The sequence below is a fragment of the Coniophora puteana genome (assembly GCF_000271625.1).
Source record: "Coniophora puteana RWD-64-598 SS2 unplaced genomic scaffold CONPUscaffold_3, whole genome shotgun sequence".
Lineage (NCBI taxonomy): Eukaryota > Fungi > Basidiomycota > Agaricomycetes > Boletales > Coniophoraceae > Coniophora > Coniophora puteana.
This window is the reverse complement of record NW_006913055.1, coordinates 868,745-881,853: the sequence shown is the minus strand read 5'-3', so window position 1 is coordinate 881,853 and position 13,109 is coordinate 868,745. Positions and strand designations below refer to the sequence as shown.

Below are 13,109 nucleotides of genomic sequence, written 5' to 3'. Positions count from 1 at the left end.
TACGTCTAGACCATATGGCATCCACCCGCCCGCGGATCTCCCGCTGGATCAGCTCGCTCGATGGCATTGGGGCACCTCCCCGTACGTTATCATTTGAGTCATCCGACCGCCTTCCGCCCTCGCGTCGCGGTCTCTGTCAGCTTGCCCGACAGCATCGGTACCTTTGGCCCTTTTGCGTACAATCCCTCACATGCTGAACGAGCCATGCCCCGCCCGCCCACGCAGCTCTAGTCAGCTCGCTCGATGCCGTCGGCAGGATTTGCCCTCTCAAGTACAATCTTTATCATCCCTGTATTGCTTTCCCCGCCCGCCTGCTCCAACCATGGTCAGCTCCCTCGATGGTATCGGCCCAGTGTCGCCATCCCTACTATGTTCCTTTCTATTCGGGTCCACTCACCTCCCGCCCGCGTAACCCAACCCTGGTCAGCTCACCCGACGGTATCGCGCGCCGCTTGTAGCCTTACGTCATACGATGATCATTCTGATCTGATGACCATCCGCCCGCCCGTCTCCCACATTGTCAGCTCACTCGACATCATCGGTTAACTTAACCATCCCCGCTATACTATTAGATTATCAATCCGCACGCAGGCATCCGCCTCCCCTCCCGCGCAGTCAGCTCCCCCGATGCCCTCGTCTTACTTTAAGTACCCTTACTATGCTATTATTTAGTTGCCCATCTGCTGCTTATTTCCTTCCTCCTAGCCCGCTCAGCTCACTCCAGGCCATCGCCTTATCTTCACTGTTCCCCGCCACACTACTATTGTATTGACCACCCGCGTCCCGTTTACTTACTGTCCCGCCAGATGTCAGCTCACTCGACGGCCTCGCCAAACGAGCTGATTCTCCGCTGACTCGACACCTGTCGCCTCTCAAAAGTCCGCCCGTCCGACGCCATCGCCTCAGAACCTACGGCGGTATATGACCGTAGTTGATGCAAACCGCCTCAGCCTTGCCCATGCGATGCGAAGAAGGATCTGTATTGCTTCGGGATGTGGGAAACGCTCTGAGGCAGTGCGCGTCGGCACAACGCAAGGACCAAACTCTCCCTGTAGGATGCCACTTATCTGGTCCATGAATTTGCGTTTCTGAGCCGCGGATATCCCAGGATCCCATCGCAGCGAATAAAAGTTGGAATACAAGCCTTCTCAGCTCAGGGCGGAACTCCAGCTAAGCCTCCCTCTTGCAAGCACCCCGCCAAAGGGCTCGTGAATTAACAAACAGGGCTAGCAATACACATCTTTCCGGGCATAACTTTTGACATTGTCTTCGATGACACTGGCACAAAGTGTGGAACAGATCTACAGCTGGACTTCATGCCGGTGTTCATTCCATCAGATTGCACAGGAATCCACTAACTAGAAGCGCAGGCGGAATGTCGTTCTTAGTGATTTACAGAATACGTGAGCAACTAAATTTATGCTCTTAGCACTCTTCCGCTCTTATCGAAGTTCTCGTAGTCTTGAACATGGATGAAGAGGTAGGTTATTAAACATTGCTTCGGGATCGGGATATTGGTGGGGATATGTTGTGCACACATTTAGATGACTTGGATGGACCTAATTTGGGTGAGAGTCTCTGAATCTTTTTTGGTTCCGAGTCGAAGCACTCTCAAGCTCACAATATCCCATCAGTCGCACGGACATTCAAATATTCATGGCGGATAATGTCCCTTTATGGAGTGGTAAGTCACTGGCCTCAATGAGGCCGATCATTGATATTGAGACTATCAAAAGCTACACTACGGCGGATTCATCCAAGCAATGTGAGCGATTCTTTATTCCTCCAGTTTTCTTTCTGCTCGATCAAGGGTCTGTACTCAATGAGAATAAACAGGATATACTTAGGTGAGTATGTCGGTCATACCATGATGTTCGAAGGCAAAACGCATGAATACATTGTAAGTGTCCTTGGAACAGATGGGGTTATCTCACGACGTAGGTCATATCCCACTTGTAAATGACTATTTGCTGATCGATGGTTCTCCAGCTGTGAGCTTCTCTTTCAGCCCGCAATCCGATCATGATTCATATCATCAAATGCCCTATGGTACAGCTGTGAGAGATATTTCCAACTTGCTGATGACCTCGTGCATGCTAACATTTTATCCTTCAAAGTCATGGGATTTGTCGTCCTTAGTGATGGAGTCGTTCAAACTGCAGTAATTTTCGCACTCAGTGGTACGTGAGGCGGCGCCATCATGCATTGACCTCTTAATTGTGTTATTCTAGTGACAATGAGCTTGAGAGTTTATGCAATGTACGGCCGCTCGGTCACAGTGCTCAAATTTCTGGCGGCTTGCTTTGCCCTTAATCAGGTGCTTAGTATATCTGCTGCGGTTGCACTGATTATCACAGTGAACATATCCGGTATGCATTCCATTTCAAGTTGCCATATGCCTTTTTATCTGAAATATGAATATTGAATAGTATTGGATTCGCCAACTACGTGCGTTTACAGCGTTTCGGCAGCTACAGGCTGGCTTGAGCTTGTCAGCAGCTTCGTGACGTGTGGCTCCAAGATAATGCTATTTAGTATGGTATTGTACTATTGCAAGAATCACTTCGATAGTAGCTTTCGTACTTCCATATGGAACACGGGAACATTCTTGGCTGTGATGGCGAGGGACCACACCCTTTACTTCATAATGTACGTCATGATCACATCGATTCTCTTTAATATGCTGATCACATTGCGAAGTGCATCACTAGCATGGACCATACTGGCAATGACTTATCTCCCAACGGGTTCGGCGGCTTTGGTGAGTACAAGACATTTGAGAGTAAACCGAATGACTTCTTATTTATTCAAACAGGGACAAGATGCTACTTCCGCTGTGTTCATCGCGGCGCTGTTGATATTTTCGAACTGCATGCTCGGGCCCATCATGATCATGAGTATTTATAGATTTGATGCCGAGAGAGTTCATGGATGAGTTTGCCGGTGAAGAAGGGATTGGAAATTTGTGGTTTGCTACATTTAGGAGTGAACAGGTATAGTGCTCGAATGCACCAGAGGAAGATATGGTGTACATCCGTGAGGACATATGGTACGCTTAAGGAGTCGCTGAATCTAAATCGAATTGCAGAGATGAATGACATACACGTGGTTTAATCTCAAGCGAAGGTAGGTGAAGGGATACCAGTAATACAATGTAAGAGAATCATGCGGAACAAGTGCTCAGCGTCGAATTCGATTGGAAGGGTTCTAGTAGCTGTGACTCGGAGTTATCCGTAGAACCACACCTCCAAAGCCGCCTCGCCCCTGCACCGTATCTAACGCATAGAATACCTTCATACTCGTCGTGCGCCACAATATCGCAGCCGAGTCGAGGGTGAATGGGAAGTACTTCCATCTTTGATGACCCATCCTCGTGGCCAAAGGACCACACCCCAATTTTCTCTTGGAACGTTAACGTCTGCTTGTAGAATCCGCGTGACAGGCCGTTCAAGCTTCCGTGAAAGCTGAGCGACACCATGTTCAGGGACTCGAGATGCATGGTGGTCTCCCAGCAGACCTTTCCTACAGTGCCTGCGACACCGGGATAGAGGATGATATCACCTGCAGTTGTCAGCGCGCGGTGTGTCTTGTCCTCCGCATGCACGCAAGCCATAACACTGATACGGCATGTATTCGTATGGTTATCCGAAAATGTGTCATGGAGGAGCCTGGAGAAAGAGTCAACCTCTATGCCTCCAAGAACGCCGCTATGAGAGCGTTCAAGAATGGTCTCGCTGCTCACACTGTGAGCTCCAGCTGGTGGAATAAAAAATGCGTCGACAGTGCAAGAAGGCACGCCTCCCGAGTGGCGGCTGCAGAGGCTAGACACGAGAAGATGGGTTGACGTTGAGATAACGGTGTCTACCTCGTTGAAAATCTGCTAATAGCGGGTATTTTGTTAGACTCTACCATGACGAGTACAAATTACTCACGCAGTCTTTTGAGCGGAGGATTGGGAGTGAATAACGTTTAAATGTATCGACGTCCAAAAGCATGGCTACGTCTTCGCTCTTATTGCCAACCGTAACAACAAGGAGCCGAGGCCCTATCGCAACGTCAAAACGCGTGACGGGACCTGAACGTTCGGTTTCGCATACAAGACGAAAGACTGGGCCGTCCTCCTGCATTGTCACTTTGAAGACCTTTAAAGTGTTGCTAGACACATTTAGCACCGATGTAGCTGTGGACGCATGCCACGAAATTGAGACGTACATGGTAGATTTGACCTGCGCCGTCAGCAAGCACTCCGCGAGCGCCATAAATGTCAGCGGCTCTCCAATACGCGATGTCGTCTGTACGGATGCTAATTGTGTAATCTGATACCCATCCTTGACACTGTACACCTCGCTTCCACGGATGTGCAGCTCCTTGTACGCGCAACTGCGCAGACAAGAAGACCGCACAACGGAATGGTCCGCAAGCAACAGCCACGTTCCTTTGAAGAGAAGTTTTATGAAGATGGTCTCTTTGGGAAGTTTGATGTCTTTGACGTAAGTTTCGTTATATGGTAGGGTGTTTCGCGAACGGGCGTCTACTCGCATGCTTTTCAACAATGAGCGCTCGATCTCCTCCCGAGATTGGAGCGGGGAGGGCCCCGGCGGTCGGATGACCGGTGACGCACGGTACGCTTGTGTCCATACAGGGTGTTCTTTCGTGAATTCGGAGAGGCACATGCATACCTGTTACAAAGTTAGTTGCCACATATACCAGTGATGAAAGATGACTTACTTGGCGGAGTGTTAGGATGTCTGCTGAGGAAAGGTGGAAAACAATGGTGTAAAGTATGTCCACGGGAAGGGTGATGAGAGTAAGCGGCCTTCGAGATATGTCAGTCATTTCACCGTGTTGCCGCTTCGCAGATAGACCAGGCAGATGATGCAGGGTAGAGGGAGGGGAAGAAAGGCGCACGGAACTCGCGTCTATAAGAGTGAGACAGACGGTATGATCATGCCCTTGTTCTCAGGTTCATGACATGGAGCCATATATTTACTAGGAAAGTAAAGCATTTACTATGCATGCTCAAATTGAACCAGACCCGAAAGATCTGGTGATGCCGAATTCTATGATGGTCCACAAGGTCCGGATTGGAGTCCATAAGGGAATTGAGATGTCGCAACTCATATGCTGATGAGCGCTAGCAGTGAGCTAAATTTGCATCTCGAAAGTAACGGGGATCATTCAGGGTGCCCCTGGACCTAGATACGGGTTGGCGAGTACTCTCCAGTGAGTAGCCATGAAGCGAATTACAGCGGTTTGCACAAAGATGCGGAAAAGCCCCTGACGCGAAATGGCCCTGCCGAGACAGCCGAGTGAAGACCCCGAGTAGTACCTGCCAAATTCGGCCACGCGAGCACAGCAATTCAGGCAGAACTCCGAATCGTTCGCCCGCCTCATGCCGGGGTCCTGCACTGGCCCCAGTGTGCACTGCCATCTCTCCACCCAGGCTTCCGTGTTCTCTTACTGCCATCTCCAGTGGCACATTTGATGCAGCCCGACGGTTCCCCAACACGCCCATTAAAACGCGAGCTCAGCCCAACGCCGCCGCCGCCACCCCGACAATCAGCATGTCAAGGCACCAAGCGCTTTGCTCCGTTCCCAGCCGATTGTCACCCTCCTGACCCCAACTATAAGCGCAACCGGCAATTATGGGCCCAACAGAAACTTGGGGAGATACAGAGGCTTGGTTTACAGAAGGAAAAGCTTTTCATAAGGTGCATTCTGCACGGTCTGCTGGCTTGAGAGGAGTCGGACAGCTGATGCTGGTAATCGCCTTGACAGGGATGATGGAGTAACAGTTGACTGGTGCGTGTCCATGAGCTCGTGACTGCGACTGGCGACTGACGAACGATGGAACGAACAGGTCCAGCCCTTTTCCAGTATGGACAGATACCCTAACTCCGGCCTATGGGGTATATGCGGTAGTTGAGCCTACGCAGAACACAAAAGAAGCAGTGTCTGCTCTGGGTGGCAAACGACTTCGGCTTGAGGAACCTCGCCCGCTCACGCCACCGGCTTCTACATCCCCGAAGCTTACTTCCGTCATTAAACCACCTACACCCGCCGAGATATCGCCCAAGCGAAAGCTCCCCGTACCCCCGCGACCCTCTGCGTATCACCAGAAAGTGGGTTTGTCTTCAACCCATTCTCCTCCTCATCCCGATGCAAGACCCAACCCAGTTTCTGGAGTCACTGTCACAGCGTCTACATCTTCCCCGCAATCTTCATCTGTTGTACCGCCTGTAACAGCCGTCGCCCCTCCTCCGACTGCCCCGCCTGTACAAGACCAACCTGTGGCAACCCACCCTCCTACCACGCCTCAGCATACATCATCGAGCCCGTACAATCATAATGCCGTCACTGTAGTGGCGCGCTCCTCTGTTGACTCGACCCGTTCTACCTCGAGCTCACGGTCGGCTGCTTCTGGCTCTCTTCCGCGTTCCGCTCGCCCATCGACATCGCCTCTGTACAGGGCGTTTTCACCAACGGCAGCTCGCAGGTCGCTTTTACCTCCCCCTGTACCTACTAATTCCAGAGCATGGCCACCTTCCACCTCTTCCTTCTCGTCTTATGGTGCTTCGGCAAAACCATCACAATCTAGCTTTCGCACTCCTCCGAATGGTCTTGAATCAATTCCCGCAGATATCCACCAGCGTACGCCCATTCATACCCTTCATGCTCCATCCAGTGAACGCACACCGGAGCGCCCGCTGAACCCTAAAGAAGACTCGGATGACGAAATCCAGATCATCGAGGAGCCCGTGCGGCCGACGTTAGACGATCCTACAACAACTTCGGCATGGAAGGCTCAGAGCTCAGCTGGCAAACCACCTCAATCTACCCGACCGACATCTAAACCCAGCTCCGTCGGAACGATTGCGGGTCTAACACCTATCTTTCGACCGCCTGTAGAGGAAGGCCGGACTGATGCGTCTCGCCCGTCTGCGCCTCGCCCTGCTGTGTCTCAGGCCTCTTCGTCCTCAACACGGGCTATTAGTCTTACGACTTCAGGCTCACCGCTAGTCAAGAGAGCAGATCCACGTTTTGACTTCACCTCGATTTCACCACCACAGCATCGAGCGCCGCTTTCGTCTCTGACGTCACGTCCTGTGTCTACTCCTTCAGACCCACTTCCGTCTCCGTCTCCGCCCACGCGTCCTGTAAATCCTCCCTCAACCTCACTTCCAGCTCCGCCTTCGCCTCGGCGGCGCCCATCTTCTCCTCAATCTCTTCCACTCTTTCTCCCATCTCCGCCGTCACATCAATCATCATCACCGACTCCACGCATACCGAGCCATTCGCCAGTCCCACGTGAGCTGAGCCCATCACCAGCGGAAGACAAGCTATGGGCGCTCACGACTGACTACATCAAGCGCTATATACACGCGTACGACGACGACCGGGCGTCACTTGCACTGGCTTACGCACACAACGCAACGTTTTCGTATCGCTTCGTTCCTTCTCCTTCTTCCGCATCGTCATCGTCACCGTTTTATTCTTCTGGGGTGTCCAGCAACGTACGTACTAAACCATCCGAACTGAGAACATCTCGGCTAGACATCGTGTCTGTGCTTCTCGGCCTACTGCCCTCGCATCGCTTTAAATTGCAGGTGCCCAGCGGTGCTGCTGTACCCCTTGAGTATGATTGGCGATTTTTGGGTGCGGCGGGTGCTCTGTTGGTCGTGTATGCGAACCTTGCGCCGCTCGAGGAGGCCGGAAGAAAAGATGGGCCAACCGTGCGCATGGTGAATAGCTTCGTGCTGCGCAAGAAGGATCATGATAGAGAGGACGCGTGAGTACTACTTGATAAGTCCTTACGACTGCTACGTTTGGCTGACAATTGTTTATTGCTTCTGCTATGCGGGCTTTAATATGTAGGTTGTCGGAGGTGCTCTGGCCGCTCCTTGCCGTAACCCATCATATCACGTTCATTCAGCCGGCTGTGGTCTAATACCGTTCGGTAGCCAGCGACCCAGGTGACTGAATAGACTTATATCTCGGGAGTAGTCTACCTTCGCGGAATAGTGTCCCGGTGCGGATTTCGTGCTGCACTGCTAGGTTTCGATGATGCATTATTGATTACCCGGAAAGGAGCCAATGCTATGACTTCACTTTGGCAACAAACACTGCGAGTTATGAAACTCTCTCGCTTGCTCTCTCGCGCACGCGGGGTGTGTGATCAAGGTGATCACGGGTCCTTAAGATATTCAGTGTTCTAGTACATAGGTTGCCTCTAGTCTGGATTCATACAATGTACTTCCCTAGCAATCCGAATCTATGTCATCTACTTCCCAAGACTGTTCTGAGCGTTCGCAGTACTGGCAAATTCTGATAAAAATCCGAGCATTCAATATTGCTATGATTGGCGAGGTAAACCTATGAGCAAGGGGGGCAGGAGTTAGTTACTGACAAATAGACACACAAATGTCACAGACACGATTCCAAAGAAGAACGCAAATCCCTAAAGTGGTAGATTTAGTACATGCCTTCAGAAGAAAAGCATATGGTCTTACAGGTTCTTTCAAAACCAGTATGACGTTCAAAAGCCGCAGCACTGAGCTTGTAAGTGATTCTCTCCCCTTGCTAGCTAAGTAGCTCACCAAAGACGATCTAAACCAAGGACTTTTTATGATGCAGATTTTGAGATTTGGATGAAAAGCTTACTATCATGAACGGTGCTCCGTGATCCATCAACATCGTAAGAATAGCCTGATCATATCTTCGTGGAATGGCGGCTGCATTGCATAAAACAAGGATCAACGCATATATCTCAAATGCAGCCTAAGAACCATGTTAAATCCTCATTCCATATGTCCCATAGAATATTTCACATACTTCAGGGGCGTAAACACCAATGATAGACAGGTTGCTACCTTCTTTCAAGTGACAGCTTTCGCTAAGCCCACCTCCCCCAGAGTTCCAATTAATGTAATCTAGACCAGCGCGTGTTCCAGCCGCTGGAAACGTATTGACGGATAATCCTCACCATCGTATACCATTAATTTTGCAGAAACCAGCAAAGATGCTAATCCTATCAGGCATGCGCACGCTGATCCAAGAATCAGAAGCTTAAAGACTTTCTTGTCGCGATTCCATAACATGACAACACGAAATACGGTCAAACCTAACGCCAAAGTCCTTGTTATTCAGTAGAAAGAAAGAGTAACATGATTGCTGCACTCACAGTTTCCTGTAGTGTCGCATAAGAAGTACACTATAGCCGCGGTCCATATGAGTGAGTTGCAGCTAGTCGTACGGAGGTAAGCCGGTTTAGTTTGTCAGAGTAGACATGATATATCCTCACTAATATCAAACTATGTCAGGCAATGTGATACATCGCCTGTGTGCATATAACTCACCGTGTACCCAGACAAGGGATAGGAATACATAGATACTGGAATATTGTCTTGTATTTTCCTGTGTTCCGGAACATATGGTAAAAGCACTCACTCATAGAAACTATGGCTAAGATAAGAAGCACCGCATACTTACTTACTGCATATGCAGCTTGTAAAGGCCAAGGGATTTTCCCCCATATGTATTGTAACTCGCGTCGAAGCATAAAACATGAGTCGTAGACGGTGATGACAGTTTCAGCCGCTTTTGAACCACTCAGACACCACGATGTCGGCCCATGTGACTCACTCACCTATTAAATACCTGGTTACAACGCCTATCTCATATATAAAAGCTGGCATGGAAGCGGAGCGCAGGGGGGAAAAGAGAAATTGGAAAGTGCAGGCGTGGGGTGTTGATAAGTCAGCTCACACTTCTTGACTTCGGAAAGACGATGCTTTTAAGCCTGTCACCAAAACTCGTGGGAGGGTGCATTGGATTATATAGCTAGATGTAATATCGGGCGGTGCATGGTTCCCGCGTCGTGGTATCAATCCGCACCGGATCCACGTATGCAAGTGATTCGCGACGGAAGAGACGAAGGCGGTTTCCCTTAAAGCGAAGGGTCTAAAATCCAAGAATGGAAATCATCAACACACGAGTAGAATGTGGACATGAGACTAGTGGACACAAAACATTTCTTGAGGCGGATAAGAAGGAGACGTGCTTGTGTTGATCAACGGCCATCATGGGAACATTGCTCTCGTTGCAATTCGCACACAGCAGGTTGATTCCGCTCCGCGGTTGCCGTAATGAAAAGTGTCCAATGCTCTTACAAGTTGGTCGTTAGGAATAGGTACTGCACCAGATCCACATAGTAGACACCTTAGCGACGTTGCAAAAGAGGACCAGCCTCTTCGTACGCATCCTGCTCACGATTCCGCCAGAGGAATGATCTCTGTTTGTTTGCTCCCAGGACTGTTAGCCCTGACGGAAGCAACGTATGCCACTCAACATTCATCCTTCGGCGACCGGTCGTAAGAGTGCAATGAAGAATGTTCCTTAGGCTCGGAATATTTGACCTAGAAAGATCATTTGGTTTTCATGGCGGGTTACCGAATGTGCGGCCCGTGCAGTGTATTAGGTGGGCTTGGACAAGGATGGCAGGGGCGTGACATCGTACCAAATCCTTTCTGAATCTATTGACACTACATAAAACGTCACGATTAATGCGTTCCAACCTGACTTCCATAATATTGTGTGGACTGAAACGTCACATAGTCAAACACGTTGTCATGTGCAGGATATTTTACACCAGTATCTCCAGTTTGCCTATGGGGGTGCCCAATACGCTATGTGGTTGTCTGTTTGACTGTCGGTGCTAAGCCGATCCGTGGCCTTGTGCCAGTCTTTACTTTCACTAAATGCTAGGTCCTTAGCAAGCAACTACATCTTAAACATCTCGTAAGTTGTCACTGATGCTCCCATCCTGAGGCACCCTCGAAAATCACAATGTCAGCTGCAACACATCTCCCAGTGACATTTCAGTAGCTCATGATTTCTCCCCTAGCTTGCGGCATATTTAACATAGCAAACAGAGTGTAATTTTGCCTGAAATAAGCTCGTATAAACTTCGACGAGTGTGAACCTTCAGAGCGTTGTGTGACTTCAAGTTACTACACTTGTGGTCATGACGTCATTTGACTGGACCTTCGGGAGGTCGTCCATGAGCCCTTCAAGTGTTCAATATCTCTACTCGTCAGTTATTTGAGCGCAAATGTATACAGTAGATGCCCTTACCTCACACTCAGAGTCTATCTCGTTCACTACCCAGGTGTGCTCTGTCCTCTCGCAGTAATGACAAATTTTGAGAAATATACGAGCGTTTAGCATGGCTATGATGGGTGCAACAAACCTGCAAATAGCGAACAACTATTAGTTGGAAATGGTGACTTGAGAGTTGATGTTTCTGTTACTGACATTACCCCAAATGCGAACGCGACATTCTAGGGGAATAGTATTAGTGGATACTTGATCAGAAATAGTTATCTTACTTTGGCTGCAGCAAACAGGATTATGTTCAGCATACGTAACACTGGTGTAAGTACTGTTAACGGCCGTTGTTTGATTTTCTAGCTTCTAGCTCAAGAACGTACCGAAGACGATCTGACTCAAATTATGGTTAGCACTATTAATAGGTAAGGTATACATGGCACTCACGACAATTAGTGGAGCGCCGTGGTCTATTAGCATTGACCGAAGATCCTGATCCGATCTCCGGGGAATAGCGGCTGCATTGCATAGAACTAGAAGTAGGGCGTATGTTTCGAAAACGGCCTGCCAATAACATCATCAAAGGTCCTCCCGGTCTGCACTGCAGTGCACGTAACATACCTCGGAAACGTACACACCGATGATGTAGCCATTACTCACTCCTCCTAGATAGCAGCCGCCAATGACTTCCGACGTCGCCAGTGAACTGTCAGAGTCTACAAAACTATTTATCTCAGCTGCGTTCAAGATATCGAAAGAATGTTCTATACTCGCTAACGTCATCTTCTTCGCCGTGGCTAGCAGAGACAATAATCCCGTGATGCATGTGCACACAGCTCCAAAAAGCAGAAACTTGAAAACTCTTCTGCTGCGATTCCACAGCATGAAAACACGAAACACTGTCAATACTATTGCGGCAGTCATCAGTGATTAAGATGTTGCTAGTACTTTTGCTACTGCTCACAGTTTCCGGTAGCATCTGACACAAAGTACAGTACAGCCGCAAGCCAAATTAGTGAGGAGCAACTGGTTACACCGCGATAAGTTGGATGATCTTGAGAAAATATATTCAATTCGCTCTTACTATAATCGATGGATCAGATGACACGGAATTGAATAACGTGCATCAAACGTACCATGTGCTGCGAGAAGTGGCCTTGAGGCGCAGATACTGAAAGGGCATAGTTTAGTTGACCGGTTTCTGACGTACAAGGCGAAATATACTGACCTAAAATAAAGATGGACAACATAAAAAGTACCCCATACTTGCTGACGCCATATGCGGTCTGCCATAGCCATGGTAGCCGCCCCCATATGTGCGTTATCTCAGTGGGAAGCAGAGAACACGAGTCGCAGATCATCACGACCGTTTCAGCCACTTGCGATTCGCTTAGAAATTGGAGGTGACAGAGCGTCCAATGCACTCACCTATTAAATACCTGAAGACATTGGTCTCCTCTAGCGACGAGATGAGGGAAGACGAGTCTGAGAGGAGAAGAGGCATTATGGTGTGAACGTGTATGGGGTAAAGTATGGGTTAGGTACTAGCCATTGGCTCGGGGACGACGACGGTTTTAACTCCTGATACCAAGCCGTGGGAGAGATCTTTTCATTATACAGCCAGACGAACAGGCTGTGGCTAGTTTGCTTTGGAAACAGGATCTAAGTTCCTTGGACTGATATCATACCAGTGCATTTGTTGCACTACATGATAATAACGACGGAAAGCAGAAGTTGATACTGCGGCAGCGAGAAAACCATGCGCCAAGAATATCTTTATACATACCACGAGGAGAGTGGGAAGATATAGGGAAGATATATATTAGGAATGTCTCGGGGAAACTGGGAAAAAGACGTACAAGTTGCTTGATGTGAACGTTTGAACAGCCATCATCGGATTCACTGCCTTGCACGAAGCGCGCCTGCAACACCATGATTGCTCTTTAACTACATGATAGGAACACTGGGGGCATATCCATCCCAACGACGTTAAGATCCGGATT

At 49.2% G+C, this 13,109-nt stretch overlaps 3 protein-coding genes across 3 annotated transcripts; 1 reads left to right on the top strand and 2 right to left on the bottom strand.

Moving 5' to 3' along the window:
* Positions 1-3,997: 3,997 nt before the first annotated feature.
* Positions 3,998-4,836, bottom strand: CONPUDRAFT_150880 (uncharacterized protein; the record flags this gene model as incomplete). The annotated part of the gene is made up of 4 exons (XM_007767519.1): positions 3,998-4,045; positions 4,098-4,155; positions 4,213-4,679; positions 4,729-4,836. 4 exons carry the CDS (start codon positions 4,834-4,836, stop codon positions 3,998-4,000), a joined length of 681 nt encoding a protein of 226 aa, XP_007765709.1.
* A 648-nt stretch (positions 4,837-5,484) lies between these two features.
* On the top strand, positions 5,485-7,793 carry CONPUDRAFT_150879 (uncharacterized protein; the record flags this gene model as incomplete). Its single annotated transcript, XM_007767518.1, has 3 exons — positions 5,485-5,711; positions 5,779-5,802; positions 5,861-7,793. 3 exons carry the CDS (start codon positions 5,485-5,487, stop codon positions 7,791-7,793), a joined length of 2,184 nt encoding a protein of 727 aa, XP_007765708.1.
* Positions 7,794-8,281: 488 nt separating this feature from the next.
* Positions 8,282-12,405, bottom strand: CONPUDRAFT_70762 (uncharacterized protein; the record flags this gene model as incomplete). Its single annotated transcript, XM_007767208.1, has 18 exons — positions 8,282-8,325; positions 8,598-8,607; positions 8,662-8,778; positions 8,833-8,930; positions 8,984-9,121; positions 9,182-9,243; positions 9,357-9,414; positions 9,490-9,646; positions 9,895-9,960; positions 11,134-11,248; positions 11,314-11,339; positions 11,388-11,440; positions 11,490-11,499; positions 11,554-11,670; positions 11,728-11,822; positions 12,071-12,085; positions 12,243-12,277; positions 12,335-12,405. 18 exons carry the CDS (start codon positions 12,403-12,405, stop codon positions 8,282-8,284), a joined length of 1,287 nt encoding a protein of 428 aa, XP_007765398.1.
* Between the last annotated feature and the right edge of the window lie 704 nt (positions 12,406-13,109).